Raw genomic sequence first — 27,701 nt, forward strand, 5'->3', positions numbered from 1 at the left:
AGCTTCAGCAACAGACTGCTGTCATTGTCCTGCTCCACTGACAGACTGAGGAGATCGTTCCTCCCCCACACTATGCGACTCTTCAATTCCACCCATGGGAGTAAATGTTAACATTATACAAAGTTATTGTCTGTTTTACCTGCATTTTTATTACTCTTTAATTTAATATTGTTTTTTATCAGTATGCTGCTGCTGGAGTATGTGAATCTCCCCTTGGGGTTAATAAAGTATCTATCTGTGTGTCTCTATCTAAATGATAGTCACAGGGTACCACAAACAGCTGAAATGACAAGTTGGCATTTTTTTTTTCTTTTTCATACATTTCAGATTTCTATAAAAACACTGAATCTGTATCACATGTGTAGGAAAAAAAACAAAATTGAGCAACAATACAAACAAATGTTTGCTATGGTAGCTATCTGTTTAATCTTCCAATGTAAAATGTAACTTAACGGTGATGGTGACAACATAATTTTAATTATAATGACAATCAACGTAGAGCCATAAACTATAACTATATACATTAAATTTAGGTCACTGAAATAAACTGAATAGCTCAGTATAATTACAGTATCGAAGTATAATGAATATCCTTAAACATTTACACATGATCCCCGTTTCCTTACCCACTTTTGCATAGAGCACAGCATCTGGTATTTGGACAAGGAGTTTTTCAATGAGAAGCAGTCTTGAAAGAAGTCTATATAGTAAGCAAGATATGAACATGAAGACTTCCATCAGTCAAATCATAGGTGGTGATGAAAAAAAATAGGAAGATATTTTTCAAGCTTTACTGCAAGTTTAAATGCGACCCATATTGAGAGATACTTATACTTTTGACTAAAACAGCCCTTAGCAATTCATTCAAATCGTAGGGCTTCAGTTTTGTTGCTGTGTTGATTGATAAATTTTGTTTTGCTGCATCTGTGTGTTCTGCACTATTCCAGTTAGAGGATTATTATTATTATTGATGTTGTTGCTAGTTTATTACTGTTTTATGCTCCATAGCTGCAGTGTTATTTGTAACTTTGTTTCTCAATTTCAACAGAAAACATCTGCACCTATTATACATCTTACCCTTTGAAGGAATATTTAAATTTTTAGTCAAGTATTTATGATTTAAACCAAACAATTCTTTAAATCACTCTTGTCTTTATTTCCTGAGTGAAGCTAGACTTTACAATGAAAATACAATGATGCAGTTTGGCTGAATGAAACTGATATGGTTTGCTAGTCAGCTATTTGTATGCTGTAGAGTATGCTTTACAATATAAATTCAGTCATCAGTACTTTCAAAAACGTATTACCTTCAAATTAAAGATGAAGCAAAGCATTATATGTAAAATTAAAGGAATCAGCTAAATCACGCCAACTGCATCATTAACCAGTCTCATATTGGAGAAATATTTGTAAATTGCTTTATTGTGGCATAATATAAAAGCATTGCTTGAGACAAATAATTATGTATAGTTTTGTGTGAAACGACTTTGACTAATTGACTTTTCCCAGGCAGATGATGAAATACTATACCTCTCTTATGTGTCTGTTTCATTCTTATTCTTCTTTATTCAAACGGAATATAAATTTATTTTTAAAACTGATTTAAATAGGTTGAAAGATCAAAGGATTGGAAAATGTAGTTAACAAGAGAAAGATAAATTATGTCATTAACTGATTTGTATTTTTTTCTGTGCTAAGCTCATATAATGTAATGCTACACTCTAAGTTGACAGTGGTTTCTCAGTTATTTTATTTAACAGATTTTACTTTTTGTAAAGTACGCGTATTACAAAACAAAATGATTAAAAAAAGTGTCCAGCCATCAGCAATATGATGATAATGGCTTACTCTCTTGGTGATGACTAATACTGTATGAAGCCCAGTGCAATGTGGCCAAAGAAGTATTTATTCCTAGGCAACTGAATTCACAAAGGAGTTCCAAGGAAAACATCATAATAAGTATACTTACAATCTACAGACAGGCAAAAATACGTTTTTAAATAAACCGTTTACTCAGGAAATAATTTAATGGGGCCCCAAATGATTTATGGTGAAAAGCCCAGTCATTTATTTTATTTATAGCTTTATAAACCATGAGCAGAGAGCTTCTATAGGAAGTGTTAATAATATATAATCCCTCAAGTCTAATATTGTACTTTGCAGTAACTAACTATAAATAAAGCTTAATGAAAACAAAGTACCTCAGTGGATTCCCTCTGTAGAAGTCTTACAATAATATTCTAGATAGAAAATAATGCCAAAATAAAGCGTATAGTCAAACTAACCAAGCCAAACAATAAAATATTAATATAGATTAATACAGAATGCTCTCCTTTTGTAAATCCTGACCGAAAGCCAGTGTCAGTAACCTTACAAAATGTGAAAATTACCTTAGCTACAATAAAACTATCTATCCACCCAATTTCTAAACCTATTTTATCCATCACAGAGTTGTAGACTGCCCCAGGAGTATAAGAAGGTACGCAGAAACCTACCCTCGAAAGCATACCACACTGTAATGCACTCATACTAAGCTAATCCATTGTCATCAATTAAAGTAATCTATGTGTCATTTCAATGAGAGGAAACTAGGATACCTAACAAAAACCCACAGGATTAGAGAGTGAATATACTTACCTTGGCAGTGACATTCATGTCTCTGGTGACTCTTCCTATGAAGTCAGTAGACGGATTGGGAGAGCATGGGGGTTCGTGAGGTCACTGGAAAAGGGTGTGTGGCGTTCTCCTTATATCTATGCAAAAGGACAAAGTTCCAAGTCTTTAGAGTCCTGGTGCTTCCTGTCTTGCTATATGGTTGCGAGACGTGGACGCTATCCAGTGACCTGAGACAAAGACTGGACTCCTTTGGTACTGTGTCTCTCCGGAAAATCCTTGGGTACCGTTAGTTTGGCTTTGTGTCGAATGAGCGGTTGCTCATGGAGTCCCAAATGAGGCACATTACTTGCATTGTGAGGGAGCGTCAGTTACGGCACTACCACCATGTTGCGCGTTTCCCAGAGGGTGATCCAGCTTGTAAGATCCTCATTGTTGGGGACCCAAGTGGCTGGACCAGGCTAAGGGGTCACCCAGGTAACACCGGGCTGCAGCAGATACAGGGTCATTTCCCGAGGATGGGATTGGACCACGTGTCTGCCTGGGGGGTTGCAAACCGAGATCCTGAGTTGTTTCGTTGTGTAGTGGGTGCAGCAACGCCAAGTCCATGCTCCCTAACTTGACTTGACTTGTATTTATCTGAAGGCATCTGTTGTAGTATGAGGAACCAGGAAGAAAAACCCATTCATCTTGTGTTTTCATCACGGTAGTGCCACATTGTCAAACCAATATTGCTCTCCAGAAGTACATTCATTTATTGGTATGGTATTTTTAGCTGGTTGACTCACTATAGTCTACATTTAATTCAGTGCATTCTTTTGTAGTGCCTTTGTCAAAACATACATTTTGGAGCACCTACACATTTATGCTACTATAAAACAGTAACAAACACAAATAGTATGGCCATGTTTTGCCATAATTCCATATTTTTTATTTATATCCTAAAGGGAAAAAGAACAGTTCAGAGACATAAGTTTTAAAAGATAGATTAATGGAAAAGGCAACATCTACCTTGTGTTAGAGTTTAGTAAAGTCAACATTCAGGCTAAGTTTAAAGTTGACAGTATTTTGTTGCTGTCCACACTCAGATAGGTTAACTCATTCTTGTTATCAGCAACACCCCCACCAGCCGTTCTTGGGGAATATCCAGATGTCCCCATGGTAGTCAAGAGATATATTGTAGGTCTTCCAACATATTGGTCATTGTCAACCCCCACAAGAACCCCCTCCCCCACCAAGTTCACCTCCAAGGAAGGTGCCCTAGTAGCATCCCAAATATATGCCCAAACTACCTCACATGGCATCTCAACTAGTTGACTCTCTACTGTCTATTGCCAAGCACTTCAACCTTTTATGGGAGTCATTCCAGCAACCTTGTGCAATAAATACATTTTTGCTGCTCATTCTCACAGTCACTTTCCATTAGTTACTGCATGAGTTCATGGCCCTTGGATGGAGATATAGACCAACTGCTGAATTGACAGCTTCATCCAATTCACCTACATAGTCTGGTAGTGCCTTTGTAGAAATGCATCTGCTGCACTGATATGTTTCACGATTTTACAATCGTATTTATTCTCATTTTGGAATAACACTGCATTGTACTTGAAGTTCTTCATCTGAAGGATGCTCAATCTTTAGCTTCAAGTAAGATCACATTTTTTCCAGGAAGGGACCACAACCTCTGATTTACAATTGCTAATTCTCATCTCAATCACATCACACTTAGCTAAGTGCCATTCTGTTATTCACTAGTAATCAAAGTCTGATGAGGCCATGTAATTAGAGACGTAGCTGTTAGGCTGTCCATGAAAATCATGAATAGTTGAGGACACTATATGAACCCTGTCTAGAGTCCAGCTTCCACACTTAACAGTCTAAATGTAATAGTAAGTATATTAACACACATTCTGCTGTACAAATATAGCAACTGAATGGCAGTAGCCCCAGAACCCCATACTTTTGTAGAAAGATGCTGTGGGGTACATGGTCAAAGTTCTTTCCAAATCCATATGTATGCAGGATTAACAAATGCCCAACACCTTCAAATATTTGTTCAACGACAAATCGTTGGTCCACTGTTCAAAGGCCAGAACATACATTGCACATTATGAAGATGAGGTTCAGGTATTGGTGGAGTTGACATAGGTTTTGTAAGTGGTCTAAGGAGTGTTTCTCCATTGGTAATTAGAAAACATCCTCTTGCCCCTTTTTCTAGAAAAGTGGTCTACTATCCAAGTTTGCCAGTCCCAAGGCACTGCTCCTGCTTTCCACACAATACCCAGCCCTTTATCCTTTCAACTACATAGCCTTTTAATCACCCCAGTGATTTTAATTACAGAGATAGACCCTAGTCCCCAACTAATGCTTCTGGTACTGCCTTCCACCAGGTGGTGTATCCAAAAGGAGTTAATTAAGGTGCTAATAACCCTCTGCTGAGGATCACACTTGGTTTACCAGAACCTGCTTGATGTTGTTTGAAAGTCATTTTCCATGGTGTCACCCATAAAGAGGCTACCATTTTTATGCCTCTCAGTAACATCAGGAGTTAATCTGTTAATATTTCAAAGAAGGCCAGTTGTTCAAGTTGATAGCTTCCTTTACTACAGCTGTCCATCACTAGGGTCCATGGATTGCTGCCACAAAAGACACTAATAGCCGTCTTGCTATAGCTCCTTACAACTTCTTCAACTACTAAGGTCTTGAACAATGTCCATTCAGATTACATATCTCTAACTTCTGTTGAGATATGGGATTATCTCTTCCTGAAGGAGTAGCTGAGCTCATTCTGTACAGTGGCATATTAAGAAAAGCTAATCATCAAGTCTTCATGAGTTCATAGCTCAGCATCCTTCTTTACTCAAGTGTTGATTATGTGTTGATTATTGTTCCATGTATTTCTGTTACTCCACATTTGGCTGTTGAAGTATCTTTAGTAGGACTACAAAGTCAAGCATGAATCCAATGTCTCTTAGAAGGCTGGCTACTCTGAATAGTTGATCAGTGCATACACGTAAGAAGTTAAAGATTTTAATCTTTGCAATTCAGAGTCGCATTGAGGCAACCTTCTTGTCCATCAGAGTAAACATGAACTTTACTGCAACCAGGATGGACAGAGAATTACTACCTTGTGCTGTGTGATGCAAGATATGATCATGACTTCTCTAAACAGACCAAATCGCATTTGTGAAATTTCCACCAATTTACAGAACCTAAATGCTTTACCTCAGTGAAACCGCAAATTAATGAGACAATTGAAGAAATGTCTTCAGGTTTGATTGAAAAATACAGAGGAATGTCACCCACATAGTGTACAAATCAAAATGAATGATAGTTTCAAATTGAATCTCCTAATAGTATTATAAAGAGAAAACAGTATATGTCCCAGTACAGAGCCCTGAGGGATACCATATCTGCCTTCATGCAGGAATGATAGAGTACTGTCATTAGAGCTGTGTACATATTGAAAATAGTTTGATATGTATGAGCAGTGCCTGACTGCCTAAAATAATGATCAAGCCTCTGTAAGAGAATGAAATGTCTGACACTTTCAAGAGCAGTGCTTACATACAAAGGCATACTTGTTTTTACATTTTGCAGTTAACGATATTAGTATATTACTAACAATACAAGTTAAGGCCCTTTCTGCATCATGACCAATAAAGGCAAACCGCAATATTACAGAAAAAATGTTTATTTTGATATTGAAAATGCAAGGTTATTTTTCATGCACTTTAAAAAGAAAATGTATGTCTGAAATTTGTCACAGACAGTTACTAAATTAGTTTAAAGTTGTTCTAAATATGTTTTATACATTTAAAATTCCTTCCTTCTTAATACAGAATCCTAGCTTCTCGGTATGCTTGTAACAGACAATAGGCTGAACTGCTTCATAAAAATGTTTTTTGTTAAATAATAATGTACACTAGGCCTTTGGGATTGAATCCATAATCTTGGACAACTATAAAGTGCTTAACACTGACATTTATACAATTGTGGTAAATGTCATGTGTCACACACCCCAGTCATCTACCTAGCAACATCATTGAAACTGTCTGCAACTCAAAATGATAACAACCATGCGGGAACAACATGGTGTCAAGGGGAGAAAAATTAAGACATTTTAGAAGAGCATTATTTATTTTTGCAATTATTAAAAATGATTTGAAATATAAAATTATTATGACCAGTGGATTCCTTGGTCTCTGAAATCCCAGGAACAATGTTAAAAAAAAATTAGGAGACCAGAGAACAGTCAAAAAAAGTTTTTCAGACACACCACCCACACTCCCATTTGTTAAGATCTGGGGCTTTTTGAGTGTTTCTGATACAATTTTAGGGATTTTTTTGGACTTTCTTCATTTTTCTATTCGCTTTCTAAAGCTCATGCTGCTGTGTTCAAGAGCAAAATCATTTGCATCTGCAGCATGTCAGCTGCATTGCTGTACCATAGTCGTGACTGCTGTGTGTGATATTCATGCAGTACAGTACACTCCCAAAATTCGCGAGGGTTACGTTCCTAGAGCACCCGCGAATTGTGAAAAACCACAAATTTTGGATGTGGTTAAGAAAATGCCTATTTTTATAGTTTAAACCCTAAATATGCCCCCAAAGCACTTTAATTAACTCAGATTAATATATTGCCTAAAAAAAAGAATGTAAAGGTAAACCTGTATACTGTACTGCTAACTCTCCTGCAGTGCTAGAATGTAAAATACAGATGTTACCGCTCTATGTACTGTAATTCATGTAAGCGCATAAGGTGCAGGGCGTTTCGGCGGCTGCCACTTACTTGGGGGTGGATGCATCCCTTGACACCAAATACTTTTTTGCTGCACTTTAAGTAAACGTCACAATTCACAAAGGAAAAGTGAAACTTTAATGGAACACATTTCTTTCATGCAAAGAGCATCACGACTACTGCAACACTGATCATTTTACACACTGCTAATTAACTGTAAAAACAATTTAAAAATTACTGGAACAATATGTGCAAAATTCACTGCTTTTTGCAGATGATGTTGTCCTGTTTGCTTCATCAGGCCATAATCTTCAGCTCTCTCTGAATCGGTTCGCAGCTGAGTGTGAAGCGGCTGGGATGGGAATTGGCACCTCCAAATCCGAGACCATGGTCCTCAGCCGGAAAAGGGTGGAGTGCCCGCTTAGGGTTGGGAGAGAGATCCTGCCCCAAGTGGAGGAGTTCAAGTATCTCGGGGTCTTGTTCACGAGTGAAGGAAGAATGGAGCGTGAGATCGACAGGCGGATCAGTGCGGTGTCCGCGGTGATGCGGGCTCTGCATCGGTCTGTCGTGGTGAAAAAGGAGCTGAGCCATAACGCAAAGCTCTCAATTTACTAGTCGATCTACATTTCTACCCTCACCTATGGTCATGAGCTATGGGTAGTGACCGAAAGAACAAGATCGCGAATACAGGCGGCTGAAATGAGTTTCCTCCGCAGGGTGTCTGGGCTTTCTCTTAAAGATAGGGTGAGAAGCTCGGTCATCTGGGAGGAGCTCAGAGTAGAGCCCCTGCTCCTCTGCATCGAGAGGAGTCAGATGAGGTGGCTCGGGCATCTGATCAGGATGCCTCCTGGATGCCTCCCTGGTGAGGTGTTCTGGGCACGTCCAACCGGGAGGAGGCCCCGGGGAAGACCCAGGACACGCTGGAGGGACTATGTCTCCCGGCTGGCCTGGGAACGCCTTGGGTTTTCTCCCGGAAGAGCTAGAAGAAGTGGCCAGGGAGAGGGAAGTCTGGGCCTCTCTGCTCAAGTTGCTGCCCCCGCGACCTGACTTCAGATAAGAGGAAGAGGATGGATGGATGGACAATATGTACAAAGTGCAACTAACGCCATGAATGAAACTCAGTAAATCACTGAGCCAACTGCGCTTGAACTGGCTGCACTCAAGCACACAGAGGTAAGCGCTGATGCTGGCAGGCTAGTCTAGTGCAGCGGCTTAATCCCAGGGGTACTGCTGCAGGGTGTCATGCTTTTGTCACAGAATTGCACAGAAACACAGGAGATTGTAGAGACTGGAACTTTATTCAAACACTTCAAACAAACATGTCTCTTTCAGAAGTAAAACAAGCTCAGTATGCAGTTAGTTCTCGATTAAAGAATAGACAAACATCATAGGGGAGCACAACGGGAGCGGGACCCCCAACAGGAGCAGAGGATGTCGGGGGGAGGAGAGAGAAACAAAGCAATCAGCCAAAAAGGACAGTTGCTGTTCATGCTTTTAAGTATGCGTAGCATCACGCAAGAAGCATATCACGTGACAGAGCAGCCGACAAGTAAGGGAGCAGTGTGAAAGTAGATAGATAGATACTTTATTAATCCCAAGGGGAAAGTCACATAATCCAGCAGCAGTATACTGATACAAAAAACAATATTAAATTAAAGAGTAATAAAAAATGTATGTAAAAGCAGACAATAACTTTAAGTAATGTTAGCATTTACTCCCCCAGGTGGAATTGAAGAGTCGCATAGTGTGGGGGAGGAACGATCTCCTCAGTCTGTCCGTGGAGCAAGACAGTGACAAAAGTTGTCACTGAAGCTACTCCTCTGCCTGGAGATGACACTGTTCAGTGGATGCAGTGGATTCTTCATGATTGACAGGAGTTTGCTTAATGCCCGTTTAGGAGCTCCAATAAGTATCTGGTGTAGAGATTATTGTTTAATTCTGTTGATTTAGAATGACATGAGGCCAGATTGTATTTATTTGTGTGTTTCACTGTCCTGCTGACCCACTAAAGCAGTTCTCTTTGCCTTGACATATCTGATATTTGGAATCTTGTTTTCATTGATATGTTTTCTACATTTTCTTGAAAAGTATTAAATAATTTTTTAGGATACTTAAAAGGACCTTTTTGACTTTGGGTGTTAAATGTAAAGTAATAAATGTAATAATAGAAAGAAGTTAGTATTATGCGTAAACCAACTTCCTATAATGCCCTCTGATACCTGGTACTTATAAATTATAAGAACAATTTTACAATAGAGGTTGAAGCATATATGTGCATGGTCCCATGTTACACTTAATGACAGCAATATCAAGCAGGCAATGATAGCTATTTTTTCCCATAATTTAATTGTAGATGCCGTATCCTACATTCTGGGCGCAGAAACATTTAACTGTATAGCCCAGCAATGTTTGATTAGTGTCTATGAGTAGTCTTTTCTCTTGTGGAAAATAAGAGTATGGCTGCTACTGATCATAATTTTTTTCCGTAATGAATTCTCTAATTAAAAAAACAATTGAGTAGAGAAGATGATTGTGTACTGTAAAAGTCTGTATAAAGCCATATACTGTACTGCATAATCTTCGCAGAAGACTTTAGGTGAGCAGCACTAAGTCATGTACATATAGGTGCCAATTATGTTTTGCTTAGAAAGATAGCAAAGTAATTAAAAATTAGTTACATTTATTGATATTCATTGCAGATGCAAACTTTACTAAAGATACGAAGAGGCTCATATGTGAACAAAGAATAGTGACAGCAAAATGCACAAAAAGATTCTTCCACAGTATGCCAATATAAAAAATAGGAAAGTAGAGTAGAATGGAGATGGATTACAGATAACTTTATAATTGAATATAGTTATGCTCTCAATTAAGAACAATTTTAAAAATTTACCTTAATCAGTTTTATTCAGACTCTGGTGCCTGTCAAACAGTTGTGAAATGTGAAAGAGTTTGGAAAAGTTGATTATAGACTGGTAAAACATGCCAACTGTGAAATCTTACCATGTGCTGCCATGATGCTGCAATGGCTGTCACTGCTTCTCTCCACAAGGTTTGATTTCCAGTCCTCTCACGGAATATGTGTAGTTTTCACATTTCTCTGATTGTGTGTCAGTAATCCTCAAGTAGTTCTGCCCAAAGACAAGACTGGTAGATTAACTGGCAGTTACAAATAGGCCTTAGTATGAGTGTGCCTTGTTATGGACTGGTATCCCTTCTAGTGTTTAAGATCTTGATTTACTGTATCTACTCACCAGTCTTTGCCTAAAAGGACTTGCAGTTTTCAAAATATATCTAAATACTGTTTATCATTGTTGATTTACTGGTTACCATTACTTTGCAATAGGAAGCCCTGTCTGCACAGCATATTGTAAATTGATCAAAGACATTGGGCAAGCCCACGGTAAACATATTTAAAAACAGAAATGTAGTTTTTGTCCAATAGACCTTTTTGTTTATCTGCCTACTCTAATGCTCACTTTTGTTGTACGTCTTCTAGAAGAAGATCTCAGACTGACTGTGAATGTCTTATTTGCCATTCCACTAAGTTTTTTAAAAGCAGGATTTCCCATCCACTTTTACACAGCATTGCCGATTTCTAATTACCAGCAACCTTTTAATCCTTTGGTAATTATCAGTTAAGTGAGGGTGAATTTAAATATCACAAGGGGGTCGTCTTTAAATAACTATTCATCTCCACACTTTCCTATTCATAATGAGAACTGTATTCATAATCATAAACTCTAAATGGAAACATTTTTCAGTACTACTGTATTTCAATGTAATAGTGATAATGTGTTTATGTTACAAGTTGCATATCCTGTTCAGAAAACTATTGTTATAAATTTCACATTCTTTGTCTCAAGTTGCATTTCAGCTATTTACTTTAATAGATGTTACTTTAATTAAAATCTCTTCTTAAATTCAGTGAACACTTTTTAAAATGTTTCATACATGATGGATTGAAGTAGATTATTTCCAACATTCTATTTCTTTCTGGAAGAAAATGAATATTACAGCTGTGACAAAAGCATAAAAGCACACTTACAAGAAATGCCCTTTGTTTAAATATTCATGTGCTCTCCACAGTATTGTGAAGTTTCTTTCCAGAAACAAAAATGTGAATTAGAACAGATGTCTGTACTGTTGACCTACCAAAAGGCCTGGAAAGAACTGACAGTTTGACAAGTTGTCTATTATTAAGAAAGGATAAGGGAAAAACAGCCTGAGGTTTTAGCTTTGCTTTGTTATGATAAAACAGTGGTTCATCAGAACGCAATATTGGCTTTTCCTAGAGATACAATAAAAAGTGACATGAAGCAATATCTAGATATTCCTTTTGTTGTTTAAATATTTGGTGACATACTATAGCACCCGGCCTAATGATCATAGTTGTTTTCACTATCAGCACATAAAATTACAGTTAAGCATGAGGGTATTAAAGGGGTAAGGGTAAGTATCAGTTTGAAATTACAAATGAAAGAAAACTGCATATAAAACTGCATTAAAGCGTATATCTAAACTAGTACAGCAACAACAATATTTTAATTGTCTTTACCTGTTCTTACTCTGGGTGGATTGTTGCCTCCAAATTAACTTCCTTTGATAGAGCCAGTTTCCTATCAAGTGAATTGTATATGTTCAGCCTAAGTGTTTGTTTATTTCAAGAAATGCAGTAGAGACAGTAAATTATTAATAATAAAAAGTTTACAAAGACTTTGTGCTCAGATTGGAAGGCTGAAGTCCAGTCAAACACTTTTTTTAATTTTTAGAGGTGACAGAGATTAGCAAACATCTAGTTAAGTAGAATTAAAATTAATTAGTCAATAAGTAGGTCAGAGGTCTGTTACATGTGAAGCCAAACAATTTTTTGTTAAAACCAAAATGCAAAACAACGCCAAAATCTAAAAGTATCATAAGCAGCTTTGTTTATGTTCAATCATGGCAAGGTCTTAATGTTCAAATACTGTACTCTGTTGAGTTCTCTCCCAGTGTAATTATGCAAACATCACAAGTTGCTTGGGTGCAGCATGCTGTGTCCACAGCCACAAAATAACAGGGCCCATTGAGAAACACAGATAACAAAAAATATTTTTAAAAAGAGAAAAAAAAATTAATAATGTCTGCAAACAAGACAAACTACACAGATGTTTCTTGCATTCCTAATAACCGAACATCCATGGTGGTGGTTGAATCCCTAACCTCGTGAGTCCTGATTCTAGTTTACTAAGATGCACTGTCATCATCTATAGTGCTTCTCTTGACAGTAAATCAATTAGAAAAAATTACGGGTTCCATTAATGGAATGATTTAGAGAAGCCAAATTAAATAATGCAGACTAAACACTGAGGTGGTTACTGTTAGTATTTTATAGGAGAACTGCTTGGAATACTTAGCCAATATAGACAAGCCAGGAAAAGGAGTTGCATCATCAAGCTTTTTGATACTTGCCTGTTTGTTTTTGTTTTTGTTGTTTTTTTTTTTGCATTTAGGAAACAATTGCTATAATAGGATCATTATCGTTCATCCTGTTGGTTAGTTATCACAAAAAAAGGCAGCTAGTGCTTGGGAAAGAAAAGTTAGATTAAAAATCTGATAGAAACTAGAGCAACTGTGTAATAGTTCAAATTCTTTTAGCACAGAAACACATTTTGCAGCTGCAACACAAAGAACCAAGCCAGACACCATTAAATCAACAGGGAAGAGGATCCATAGAAAAGAGTTTGCTGTATGTGTGTAGTTAACATGAAAGCCATCAGAATAAAAAGATACAGGGAAGTTGAAAAGGTAAAAGGACATGGGCAACCATAGAAAATGGTTGCAACAAAAAGGATGGCAACATTTTTTTGGTATTTATTTTCTCTGAACCACACAATTAAATAACATTGACAGAAATCAATAATACTAAGTAAACGTAAACAGTATTTCTGCCTGATAAAACAGGAATAACAGAAATTAAACCCCATATAACATTTAAATTCTCGATTATAAAATTCCAATTTTATTTACAATAAGCATGTCTGTAGGTGATATATACCAATAAATTGACGAAGTCCACGACAGCACAGAGGCTGCTGTGTGGCTTGTTATTTTCACATATAAATATTGGGACATTTCTGGGTTAACTTTTCCAGCAGTGCTGGCAGATTCCCGCTTTCATCCTTTCAGCCCATTGAAATGTTGGATAAACATCCTGGTATTCTGAATCATGTTTACATAACTTGCTAAAGTTACATTGTGCATATTAACTGCATCAGAATAAAAATAATTTCTCTTGCCTCTATACATAAAAAAAACAAACTTGGATACGTTTAATTTAGAATTATTAAATGTGACCACATTATCTTGTACAAAGGTAGGTGAGGTTAAGTGATACAGAGAACACCATGATATGCTGCTGTAGTGTGAAGCTGTAGCCACCAGCAAAAGGTTTGAGCAGAAGAGTAATGAGAATGGAGAATAAACATTTATAGTGAAGCAGTGAAAAAATTAATGTTGGCATCACTGACTGCTAGACTGGTATCTACATTAAACTAAGTACAATAAAAAAAGAAAATGAAAGGCCCTACATTGCCCTGTTTTAGTCTTGCTCTCAGCATTCATAATCAGTAGACAAACTAATGTGTAATTACTGACATTTTCATTTTTCCTGATGTTTCTGTCAAAAATAAATAACATCTACACAATTAAGCAGTGATGATTTATGTACACACCCTGTATAAAAACATAGGGTGGAGTGGTGTCTCTGAGGCTAGCGAATCCTGCAAAACCAATTCCTTCATCTTGAGTATGACATTAATCTCCATCCAGCCCTGCAAGCAGGTCCTCCAACTTGCAGGGAAAACATGGGGGTTGGTGGGAGAATTGGCACTCCAGCCACAGTAAAAAAAACCTTACATTGTTCCAGTGTGGTGCTGAGGTGTCACCCAATGCCCTCGGGTCTCAATCTAGGTGGTTCAGCATGTGGTGGGTGCGGCAACGTGCTATCAGCGCATGCTCCCAACCTCTCCCCTCTCCTGTATACCAAGGATGTGTTACTGTGAGACTCCTTTTTTAAACAGTTTTGTTTTTCTTATGCTATTTTACATCTTATTGGTTAAAAAATGTACATTTGTGTAAATGAGGAGGAGATGAGCCATGTCAACTTCATACTTTGTCACATGTTAACAAAGAAAGACACTGTAGAACCTTTATTTTCAAAATAATGGTTGTGTTGTATCACTTTACTTCAAGAATGTCTCACACTGGATGTTTCAGATCTTAACTGGCAAAACGCACCATTCGTATTCTAAGGGGATAATATGGAAAATAGAAGCTTCTCAGTTGAAATTTTTATATGAATGCACCATCCAGATTTTACGCAATAGTATAAAAATCCAGGAATAACTTAGATACCCAAATTTACACAGTTTTTACATGAAGATGACCACTCATTTCTATAAAATAAAAAATTGTCAATTGGTTTCTTGATAATATGATTTTTGTAGCAATGTAATACTTTTTGTACTTTTTTATTTTCACAAAAAGAGAGTAAATCTTTAAAAGATTTTTTGTGTCGATAAAGAATCAAATCAACAGAAACTCTCCATTACTCTCCAAATTTAAACCTGAAATTCACATGAAAATTATAAACTATTTAACTATAAAAATGTGACTGCAGCAATTACTTAATGCAGCAAAACTGTTCATTGCAATGAAACTTTTTGCCTAATAAACTGATAAGCACAACTGGTGAGATACCAATGATTTAGATTAGAAAGTTTGTGGAGACTTCACCTCCAAACCTGATACTACAAACAGAAATTATTTCAATAATATATAAGAATTGTTCATTAGAAGGGGCAACACAGGGTGCAGTGATAGTACTGCTGCATCATAACAAGGAGGCCAAGGTTCACATTCTGAGTACTCCCTACATGGAGTATGCCTTTTCTGTGTGTCCGTGGGGGTTTCCTCCAGCTGCTGTGGTTTCCTCCCACAATCCAAAAATATGCAGGTTAAGTGAACTGGCAAATCTAAATTGGCCCCTGTGTGTGTGTGTGTGTGTTGACCCAGAGATGGAATTGCACCCTATCCACAGACTGTTACTGCCTTGTATCAGATTCTTGCTGGGATAGGCTCCAGTTTCCCTGCAACCCTGCTCTGGATAAGTGAGTATTGAAGATGGATGGATTTTATTTAGAAGGACAAAAAGATGAGAAAAAAAAGTGGAAGTCTTAACCATGTTTCTTGTAAGCGCCGATTTCTGTGTCTTTCTTAGGGAGTTCAAGGTATTCCTCTGGGCTTAAATATTATGCCGCATTCTAATTCATTAGGCTTCTCTAAATTAGGGTCCCAGGCCAGCATGGTATTTTTGTAGATGTTTCTAATCCACTAACAACGCAAGAACTAAAGAAAGCACACATTTTTGCTTCTTTATGTCTTTTGTGGAGTAATTGCCTGCAGTTTGTAGTTTGCTTTGCCCGCGTGCAAGCAGTGATGAAAAACAGATGTACAAATGAATCAGACTTTTGTAATTGTTACTGTAAAATGCCTTCATTTCCCCTAGATTCCTTTGGAGGACCAGTAATCCCAGATCTAAGCCTACAGGGCCTATGCTTGTTGCCACTTTCTGGAGTGACCTGCCAGACAAACTGGATGCAGCATACGAGAATCCACTAGAAGAAAAAACAGTCTTCTTTTCAGGTATTTCACCCAGTTAAGGTGGGGGATGGTTGCAGACTGCACACATATGGACAGGCTTTCACCTCCAGACGTAAATACATGCCTTGGCGCATACATTCACATTATGACAGTTAATGCCAGACACCAGCCTTATATATAGCAAGTTAAAGGCAATTATGAACTGTGGAAGCACTTAGTGTAATACAAGTTTACCAAGTAATCAATGTCAGTTTTCTGTCTCACTTTCATATGACGGTTAACTTTTTTATAACAAGGTAGGGCCTTGAATCTGGACATCACTGCTGGTGGCAAAGAATAACACTGCTAGCATCAGAGGCTTAGACTTAAGACACCCAGCACCTGAAAAGAATGAATCATCTATATAGCAGACTAGGTGTAATATACACTGAACACACAGAAAGATGTTTGTAAGTATAGTTAAGGCTATAGTTGTTAGTGGTAATATGGAATATAATTGTAAGCATTTTATGTTGACCATGCAGTAAAGTGGTATAGCAATTAAAATGCCTGCAAAGTTTAACCATAGGGATGAAAGCCTTCTAAGTGGAATTTTCCTACCCTCCTTGAGTCCACATATATTTTTTTGTTTTCCTTGGAACTCTGGGCTCCTCCCCTACTTTAAAGATGTGCCATCCAGATGGATTATGAGATATTCGATGTCCACAGTAATGAAAGCTATTTTTAACAAAGATTTTTAAAAAGTCATCCTTTTACAAGTAACCAAACTTAGCTATATTTTTATTAAACAAGTAGAAAACCTTGTAATTTTAATATCCTAGCTGAATAGGTCTTGATATGAGTACTTTTTGTAGCCCTACAAGCATTATTATTAGTGCTTTCACTGCCTCATATTGATTCTCTTTCAATTTTTTAAAGGAAAATGTGCATTTTGAATGTATTCTCACAATCCCAGAAATAAGATGTGCAAAAAAAAGGATGAATGGCTGAATTTACTTTCTGTTATGTCCCTAATGTGATGATTTATGTTGGGTTATTAGGAAATCAAGAAGTATCAAGAACAGGTGCTATTTTTTTATTGGTTGCAGCTGTTATAAAAAACACATTTAGCGAGTAACACGTCAGTTTATCAAATTCAATGTACTTCTATGGAGCAAACCAGATGCATCGTCCAGATCTAAACAGTAGTGTGGAGAGCCGCTCGCGTACTGAAGAGTCTATAGTTGAAAGTTGAAGCTGCCGTTGCTGTACTTTGTATATAAGAGCCAAAACCAATGGTATTTACTTATTTACCTTTATTTATTTACTTACTTCCTACAGCGTAAAGTCACAAGTAGACTGCAGAGCTTCCCATGTACATATACAAAGTACAGTGATGGCAAAAGTGCAGCGTGCATTCTTGCTCTGATGTACTGTAGAACCGTCATCATCATCTGAGTTCACCTCTGATATAGCGCGTCTTTATGTGAAAACAGCAGTGTCAAAAGCGCGGTGGGGGGGATAAGTGGAATCATCAATGCGACTGAGAGAATAAAACTGAATAAAAAAAACAAAGCTAACCTTTACAAGTCTCATTAATTTACACCTGCTGTTACAGAATGATATCAAATGTGTTTTTATTCTAAAATAGTAAGAATAAGAGCAGCTCACTTCTCAGAACTGACTCATCCAGGGTCGAACCCATGAAGCTTTGGTTACCAGTCAACAGTTGATACCATTGCGCCACTGAAGCGGTCATAGCAAATGTGTGTCCATGTCGCACCCTAACGCGGGTTCTTTTTCTGCAGTTATATTTTTGAATGGAAGCACATTTGTTCTGTTATAGTTGTACCTTTTGTGAAAGTGTTTCTTTGATATTTGGAATTCAGGCTTCACACATTATACACTTCATGTCTACATTTTGTCAATTATTACTAAAACATGAAAAACGTTTCTGTTTTAACGATGTGTTTACAATAGATCGTTGTAGACATGGAACATGCAGAAATGCATGTGTTCCAAATAACGGTATAGTATTTATAAAAGGGGTCATTTTTCTTGACTTCTCACTCTATACATAACTCTAAGTAACTGACATGCAGGTAAACAGACTTGAGCCGAGAAAACTGTGCGGGTGGGGGATGTGATAACAAGCTGTTTGCTGTTTGCACACATTTACAGGACAAAAGAAGCTGACAGAGAGGTGCGAAGTGATTTATGGTGGGAACGGACCTATGAGTTTTTTCATAGGCTGTGGTAATTCTAGTGTTAAAGAAGTGGTTCTTGAAATGTTTCAGGACAAGGACCCCTTTGCTAATATTTAAAAGTAGTGTATACCGCCTACAGCATTCCACATACCTCTTAGCATAATGTCCACACTACAATTACTACTATTTCTATATTTGCATTTTTGTGTATGTCACTGATATTTTAACTGACAAATTGCATATTATAAAAAGTTGTTTCTTAATTACAATTTAATGTGAGCAGTACAGTTTCTTTTGATGAGGTAGTAAATTCTAGAGCAAAGCTGGAGAGCTACTTTCTCATGTCGGGCAACATTTAACTGGTTACCTTTTTATTTTCTGTATCAAAACTGTAAAGTTTGTGTAAATGACAGTAGACACTTCAGAAAGATGTAATGCAAGTAAAAGGATATATTCAGTCACACATTTTTTTATCAGAAATCAAAATAATTTAGAGATTAAGGATGCATAGTGATGCCACAAATAGCATACTTACAAATAAACAAGAGGTAATTGTTATGCATTTTCAAAGCATGATAAATAAGGTGATTTGAGAATACGATGTCATCGCTATGACACAAGTTGGTAAGGTGAGGAATTTTTGTGATATTTTAAGTTAGTTTATGTGGACAATCAACAATATTTATTATATAACCAAGACTCTACTTTCCTTAGGAAATCAGTACTGGATTTACTCTGCAAGCACATTAGAGAGAGGGCACCCCAAGAAACTTTCCACTCTGGGTCTGCCAGCTGACCTACAAAAAGTTGATGCTGCATTTTCATTTGGGAAGAATAAGAAGACATATATCTTTGCAGAAGATAAGTTCTGGAGGTGAGTTTTTGGCTGTCCAGCTCATCTTTGACAGATAATCTTATCTGCTTTTTATAATAAATTCTGCTCGAACTGTTGCATTTTCAAATTAGTTAATCAGATGTCTGAAAAATGTACAAAATACCGCCAACTTTGAATATTACAAATTTTAGCAGTTTTGTAGTTGGTCATTTTAAATAATGTTAAACAAAATACCAGTTAACCAGTGGGGCACGTTAGTTAACCCTGTCCCCTCACAGGTCCAGAGCCCCAAGTCTCAATTCCAGCCCAGGGAGTGTTTGTGTGGACTTTACAAGGTTTTCTGGTGTTTCTCTCATATCCCAAAGATGCATATGTTAGGTTAATTGACCACTCTAAACTAGCCCTGTATAAGTAAGTGGTATGAATTTGTAAAAAGAAAAGTGTGCATGTGATAGACTAGTGCCCTGCCTTGCAATCGATATTACTGGATAAGTTCCTGGCCACGTAATGAAATTGGAATGAACAACTTACCTAACTTCTATGTCTTTTTAGAGATAGGAAAATCCACATGGACATGGGAAGTAGGAATGTGTGATATGTATCGATCATGATAATATTTTAATTGCTGTCACTCACTTTGCAAAAAACAATCATAAAACACGCCTTGAGAGTCCATGCATTCATGTCTCATGTAGCCTAACAGGTCAGACTACTGTGAGTATGTCGTCAGCACACCACAAGTTAAGCTAGCCTAGCTGATTAAAAATAAGTGAGGAAACAGTGGCAGGGCATAATACAGCCTCACAAGCTACGTCATTAGATTTAATTGCAAGACATGGATCATGGCTTTGAAAAAACTGATGTTGCTTAAAAGACAACAAACTCCAGAGCCCCGTAGGTGTCAGGCAAAAAACGAAATCAGTTGGAACAAATTATTAATCCGTTCAAACGATCTATGTAATTATTTTTATTTCCATAAGAAGCATATGGCTGTTGGGCGGGTTTTATTGTGCAAGCTATCTTGGTTGTGGGTCCTCAATTCCAAAGGACATTTTTTCTTTTATTATTTAAAACACTTGCACAGATGCCTACCTCCTCATCCCGTTTCATCCTGCCCCTATGGCTTCAGAATTTGGAGCAGGTGATGACACAAGGGAGGGAGCAAAAAAGAAAAAAGTCTTTTAGCAGCAATTTACAAAAAACACAGACATTCAGAGAAGGCAAGTCTGCACACTGCCATTGAAAAAGAGATCAAGAGCTTCTTGATGAAACCTGAGGTGGACAGTGATGGTAATCCACTTGAATGGTGGAAAGTACATTTCCGTAGATTGGGGAAACTTAAATGTTGTACCATGTAACTGTGCTGCTCTAAAGCCATGATGCTGTTGACAGAATGCCCTCAGTAGAATTTTACAATTGTTTTATTTTTTTTCTGTTAATTTTGTGCAATATCAGACAGAACTTGAAGTAAGTAATTTGTTTAAAAGTGTAGGCTTGGATGTTTTTGCATCTTGTTGGTAAAATGCTATAGTTTTTTTTCCTGTGCAGTATTTGACAGGACTTTTATACTATAGTATGTTAGATTTTTATTCTTGCTCATATGCTACACAATTCATGTTTATCCAGACTATAATGTTCATGCCCTGTAGTTCAATTATGATTGGTATTTTATTCCCTTTCTTCATGTCTTGTTTACATTAATAGTAAATGTCTGTTTAAAATGTCAGTCAGTCAGTCATTCTCCAACCTGCTATATCCTAACACAGGGTCACGGGGGTCTGCTGGAGCCAATCCCAGCGCACAAGGCAGGAAACAAATCCCGGGCAGGACACACACACACCAAGCACAATTTAGGATCGCCAATGCACCTGCATGTCTTTGGACTGTGGGAGGAAACCCACGCAGACACGGGGAGAACATGCAAACTCCACGCAGGGAGTACCCGGGAAGTGAACCCGGGTCTCCTAACTGCGAGGCAGCAGCACGACCCACTGCGCCACCATGCCTCCCTTCTGTTTAAAATGCTCTCATTATAATTGTTTTGTTTTTCTTAGTGCAATTTTTTGTGTAAATCCTATAGACCACTTTGAAATGGTTTACCCATACTTACACTCTTTGATCCCAGTAACACTTTGAGTGGTGATTTTAATGTTTTGTGTTATTTTACTTCAGTTTTAAGTAAATAAATAGGACCTGTTTTCCTTAACAGATGTTTCCATTAATCTCATTAGTGAGCAACAATTAATATCCTATTAACAAGACCAAGCTAGAGCTAGAAGACTTTTACAAACACATTTTTAAAGGATGCAAAATATCATCTAATTATCGATATCATCAAAGTACCAGAAAATATTGAGATATAATTTTTTGCTAATATCACACACCCTTAATGGCGGTAGCATGTACAGACTCCACCTAGACAATATGCAAATGCAGGACTCAAAACCAGAATGATGATATGAGGCAACAGCATTATCCACTACTCCACTATACCACCCCAGAAAATTTGTAATACTATAAACAGTCTGAATTAGCATAATCCATTTCAATTTGGGTTATCATAAGAGATGCAATAATTTAGTTCATGAGGTAGTAATACATAATAAACAATAGCTGTGTCAAATATTTGAAACATTAAAATGTGTGCTTCAGTTTAAAAGCTTAAAGTCTAAACATTCTTGATTGAAGTAGAAATTCATAATTTTTCCCCATTTCATATAGGCCCATAGAGAACTATCTGCCTAGTAAAGGATCAAAAATCAGAAATATCATATTTGTAATCATCCATCCATCCATTTTCTAACCCGCTGAATCCGAATACAGGGTCATGGGGGTCTGCTGGAGCCAATCCCAGCCAACACAGGGCACAAGGCAGGAACCAATCCTGGGCAGGGTGCCAACCCACCACAGGACAGACACAAACACACCAAGCCCAATTTAGAATCACCAATCCACCTAACCTGCATGTCTTCGGATTGTGGGAGGAAACCCACGCAGACACGGGGAGAACATGCAAACTCCACGCAGGGAGGACCCGGGAAGCGAACCCGGGTCTCCTAACTGCGAGGCAGCAGCACTACCACTGCGCCACCGTGCCGCCCTATTTGTAATCACTAACCTTCAAACCAGTAACCCTTATGCTTATATTTAAAATTTGGCATTTTTAACCTTCTGGGAGTAGCTTTTAGAGAGCTGGACTACTGGTAAATAATCAAATATCAAAAATATCATATGTCTGATCAGCAACCTTGAAATACCATAAATCGACACTCGAAATGCTTATATTACCAACCACCGTACCTACATTTCCAATCACCATTTTTTAATGTACAGCATTTTGAAAAGGAGTTTTTTTTTACCTCTCTTATCCCATTAGGGAGTGAACCTCTGGGGTTAGTTGATGTGACATGCACAACTTCACGTCTTTCTGATTATTTTTTGCTAAAGACACCTATTAGTTTACTCTTTATCATAAGAGTGTGATTTCTTGCATAAAATACGGTCCAAAAATATCCTACAAATGAAGGTTTTAATGGTCTAAAGAGTCAAAAATATGGGGGAATCCCAAAAGCTCAACATTTTGCATAACTAGACATCAAGACAAGTCAAATGGTTTATTATATGGGAAGATTTTATTGTGAGTCAGGAGGTGCAGGACAAAACAAACAATTTTAAAAGTATATATCAGTATTTTTATGACCACAATATTTTATGAGTTAATAAATGTTGTGGGGAACAGCCCGGACACAGACAGGTAGACATGGTTCTTGAAGCACCACACACGTTTATTTACAATATTTACAAAGGTAAAACAAACCCAAACACAAACCTAGTGTCGCAGCACCAAAGTCCAGGCCTCTTCACAGTGCCTCTCTCTGTCTTCTGACTGCCTACACTCCTCTCCTCCGAGCTCCGCCCACTTCCACCCAACTCCAGCCCTTGATTGGAGGGAGGCGGCCCCTTTTATACACACCCAGACGTGCTCCAGGTGCCTCCCGATTAGCTTTCGCTGGCACTCCTAAGTGTGGCGGAAGTACCGCCGTGCACCCGGAAGCACTCCGCGTGTCCCTGTTCTTCTTCCCCCGCAGCACTTCCGGGTGCCAGGGGTCCTCAGGCATTGGGGCGCCCCCTGGTGGTGACCACGGGCCTCTATAGGGTTGAGCTTCTAAGCTCTGTTCCCGTGGTTCCCAAAGACACCAGGGCGGTCACCCCCTCATGGTCTGGAGGAGGTGTAATCCCTCCTCTGGTCCTTCTGAGCATCCCAGCTGGGTACCACCCCCAGCCGCTCACCACTATGTGTAAAGTATTAAACATTACTAATACTGAAGATAAATATGAGATAATTCAAGTCTATTCTGTCCTTCCATACAAAACAGTAGGATCCCTGCTTCACTGTGTAATTGTGGGCAGCTTTCTCAACCTAAATTCAACTACTTGATCAAGAAAAAATCAATACATAAAATAGCTAGCTCAAGTAAAATGAATCTTTTATCACCTGGGCTCTACCAGAAAATGCACAAGTATTCATTAAGCTCTATGACTGTTCAGTTTTTTCATCTGGATATGATTTTACTTTTAATGCTCTGTGGGGAAGGTCAAACTAGAGTCAGAATTTCAGAGGGCTTGGCACCACTTATGTAGATTGTTCTCTGCTACTCAGTCACTTTTTAATCATTAGCAGTACTAGCGGTGTACCTATAATGTGACAATAATGAGGTAAAAAGTAATTAGCTGCATGCTTCTAATAATACAGTGTTGGTCATGGTGGATGCGTATTTAATTCCATAGTTGATCTTGAACCAATTTAAGGAGCCTCAGCTACAAGCAAGCCACATACTACGCCACTACCGAGATGCTTTGGGTTTCCTTTTGTTGAAATACCTTGTATTTTTTCCTCCAGTAAACGCTCAATAGTTCTTTTATTAACGTCTGCCACGGATATTGAGTAGACTACACAGTGACACGACGTATTGCTGCTACAACACTTTGTGTAAAGAATCTGTTTCCTACTGCTAATGTATTTGTTTTGCTTTTCTTTTCTGCAGATATAATGAAGCAAAGAAAAAGATGGATCCAGGCTTCCCCAAGCTGATTGCTGATGCCTGGAATGGAGTGCCAGATAGCTTAGATGCAGCCTTGGAGTTTCAGGGCAGTGGTAAGCTGAGTACTGGGCAAGATTCATGGGCTGCATAGAGACGGGATCACTGCTGTCTGCTCCCCAACTTCCTGGAGCCATGGTTGTCAGTGGTTTCAAAGAAGGCAGCCAGGCTCTTATTAGATCTGGCACATTGCCTCCAGAAACAAATTCTGAAGTTGCCTTGTATAGCTTGGTCTTTTTGCAAGCAAAACACAAACATGGACCAAATATATATGCACAAGGTGAATGAAACTGATGTGGGTCTTTGCAGAGTGTTCTGGATGCATTCACCAAAATATATTTCCCCTCTTATGCATGATGATAGCATACAGAGTCCATCTGTATTACTTGACAAAGATGCCTGTGTCTGCTTGTTAAATAAGAAGCTAAAATGCACACCTCAATGATTCCAGGCCTCGGTGCTTTTAAAGGGGCAACTTAAAACTTTATACTCCAATGTTCAGCACACTAACACAGAGTTCTGCAGAAAAATGGGTTTTGAGCACCTTTTTCGGATAATATACATTGAAGCCATTTAATCTTCTATTCAGCTTCTCTTTAAATCCATGTACTGTACAGTTTTAAATGCACATGAAATAAAACAATTAAATATTTCAAGTAGTTTAGATAAAGCGCAAAGATGCATTTAGATTCAACAGCTCAACAAGTAACAAGAAACATAGGCTGACCCGCCTTTTAAGGTGACCAACTTTTAAGTTGACCACTTCTTAAGGCAATTCAATATGTTGATCAATTTGATATTTTATACAAGCTCATTAATTTGGTTATATTGCATTTGAGCGGTATTACTTTAATACCCGGTAGTTTCTGTTATTTTTGTGATGAAATGTAAACTTTTTTTCTATATTGAGGTCGCCCTTTTGAACCCCCCTGATATTTACTACGCGGTGTGGCATTTGTACTCCATCAACATTAATTATTTCCAGAGACATAATTTTGTCTATTTTTCCATCGCGCACAAAAGCAAGGGAACGATGGGAGCACCAGAACTCTGCTCACATCATGTCGTACCGCAAGCTGCAAGTAGTAAGTCTGTGATAAGCGGAATACCGCTACGCTTTCCACTCACGGGAGGGAAGGACAATCCCGACCGCTTTTATATAGAAGGATCTGAGACAAACGCAGTAATTTTTTTTTTTTAAATTACCGGTACTCTTATCTTATCAGTTCTCTCCTAGGGCAGCAGTTTTTGAGAAGCCCTGTCACAGTATCTGCACTGTTTATAAATTAAAATAAATATTTTTGTGAGAAGCAGAAGTTATGAAAACTATGATTAAATGTTTGAGCCAAGTAAACAAAGAAAATCATTAGCAAAGTTTGGGCTTGAAACTTTTTACGTATAGTCTACCTTCTAAATTATCATCAACTGTTGTTTTCATGGGCAATTAACTATACTAATATAACAGAGATAAAGTGGGTGTAGAGACATCACCACATCCAAATTAAGAAAGAGCAATTGCAGCTTCCTATGCCAAATAATTTTTCCTTTCACTCAGCAAGACAGGCTGCGATTTTGTCCCCGCCAAAGTAAGCGTCAAAATGGAAAACATAACAGTTTAGAAAATTTTGAGTGGACAACCTGGGATGGGCAAAGGCAATCTCATTATATTAATTTTAGAAATTAGATCAAATCGAAAATAAATAGGAATTTTAAGAGGAGGAGGATACATTGAAGTTAAGGTGGGACAGATGAAGTGACATCATCAGCCCCACACTAAGTAAGGTAAGTAAAATTACTGAGTTTTACGTGCCTGGAAAAAAAAGAGCTTATATAAGTTTGAAACAAGGGCAGGATGACCATTAACAGACGCAGTGCAAACCGGTTATGTTGGTATCAAAAGTGGTAAACCCTGTTTGTCACATGGTATCTTTAATGCAAACAGAAGAGAAATAAGAGCAGCTTTCCACTTTAATGAAGGCCATCTGGCATTTCTGCTGAATGGGAAGACTGAGAATAAAAAGGTTATGGGTTTAAGCAGGTGGGGCATTTACCCATTATGCTATGGTTTTTAAAAAATGACTGCAACAAAGTTACTTACCGTTTTATAACTAATGAATGTATAGCATGTTTTACTAAAGCATTATAAGGCCAGAGTCAGCCAAGAGTAAAATCAGGAAGCACTTTCTTTAAGTTTAGGATTTTTCTTTTTTCCATGCCAGGAGCATTGTGTAACTTGTTTCCAGTAATTATTGTTTAATCGGACAGCTGATTTTGGGAAACAGCAGGTGGGTGTGGACCCCATCTGTTTACAATAAGAATTGCAATAAATAGTTAAGCTAGTTAGAAATTCTTGAATTCATGCCCTACCTGGACATATGATTTAGCTTCATTTATTAATTGTGTTTGTTCTGAAATCATTGATGTTGTTTATACCTTTGTAAACAGCTGAAATATTGACATTCACCAATGTTTTTTCTTCTTTTAACTGCAGGATTTAGTTACTTCTTCAAGGACTGGTACTATCTTAAATTGGACGACCGGACTCTGAAGATTGTTAAAGTAGGCAATGTGAAAACAGACTGGTTAGGCTGCTGAAAAGTGTAAAATACACTGTGCTATTCAATTCCTTCTACATATCTTTAGACCATCGTTAAGAACTTGCTGGTAAATAAAACCAAATGAATGGTCCAGTCTGGAACTGGTACCTGCACACTACCAAAGAACTAGCAAAAACATAGCAGCAGAAGAACCAGCAATTATAAGAAATCCAAGATAAAAACCATCAAGCCACTTTATACGTCAGTTACAATTGTGTTTCTGCCCAAGGCTCACGCGAGTCAGGAGCACAGTGCTATTTGTATTTTAGCAGCAGTGAGTCTCACTTTCCTAGGGTTCTAGGTCTTTTGTTTTCAATGAAAGGTGGTTTTATAGCACTTTGGATTTTATAATAAATGCCTTTATAGGAAATGTTATTGTGGTCAAAAATGTCATGACAGTTGAGGTTCATGTCATTATGTCTTATACAGTATTTTACTAACAGTACGGAATGGTTTATGGCACAGGCTGCCTAAGGAATAATTGTAGTCAAACAAAGAAGTCATGACAAGCAGCTGCTCGGTAGTCTTTTTGTTTCATCTTTTTTGGCACCTTGACAATAAGTAGATTTGTGTTACTTGCTTTCATGCACTTTCCAGTATGCTTCCTCAAAAAAGATTTAATAAAATTTTGTAAACTACAAACAGTGTCACAGTTCATTTTAATCATGTTTAATCTTTCCTCACTTTACTTGTATCTTGCGCACACTAAATTGATGTTTTTTGGTAATTTACAATGCCCCCTTGTGGATACTCAGATTTAAGAAAATATAATTTTGTTGGTTTGTATTCAGTTTATCACTGCTGCTGGTTATGAGATGCAAATTAATACAAAAACACACACACACACACACATATATATATATATATATATATACTGTATATATATATATATATATATAGCTCAGTGGATTTGGCATTTTGTTACTCTTTTTTTTATTTATTTTAAAGCTGTAGTGTATGCATCTTAAAATGAGTCCAATGGTACAG

At 37.6% G+C, this 27,701-nt stretch overlaps 1 protein-coding gene across 1 annotated transcript in view; it reads left to right on the plus strand.

Annotated features, from left to right (window-relative positions):
• mmp2 (matrix metallopeptidase 2) overlaps positions 1 to 27,356 on the plus strand; it is a 65,354-nt gene extending 37,998 nt beyond the window's left edge. Inside the window, exons 10-13 of the mRNA XM_039762925.1 lie at positions 15,903 to 16,039; positions 18,898 to 19,057; positions 24,064 to 24,173; positions 26,609 to 27,356. Of these exons, the coding sequence (XP_039618859.1) occupies positions 15,903 to 16,039; positions 18,898 to 19,057; positions 24,064 to 24,173; positions 26,609 to 26,712 (511 nt within the window). The 3' untranslated portion in view covers positions 26,713 to 27,356. The remainder of the gene's footprint in view (positions 1 to 15,902; positions 16,040 to 18,897; positions 19,058 to 24,063; positions 24,174 to 26,608) is intronic.
• Positions 27,357 to 27,701: the final 345 nt, after the last annotated feature.

This window comes from Polypterus senegalus, chromosome 9 (genome assembly GCF_016835505.1).
Source record: "Polypterus senegalus isolate Bchr_013 chromosome 9, ASM1683550v1, whole genome shotgun sequence".
NCBI lineage: Eukaryota > Metazoa > Chordata > Cladistia > Polypteriformes > Polypteridae > Polypterus > Polypterus senegalus.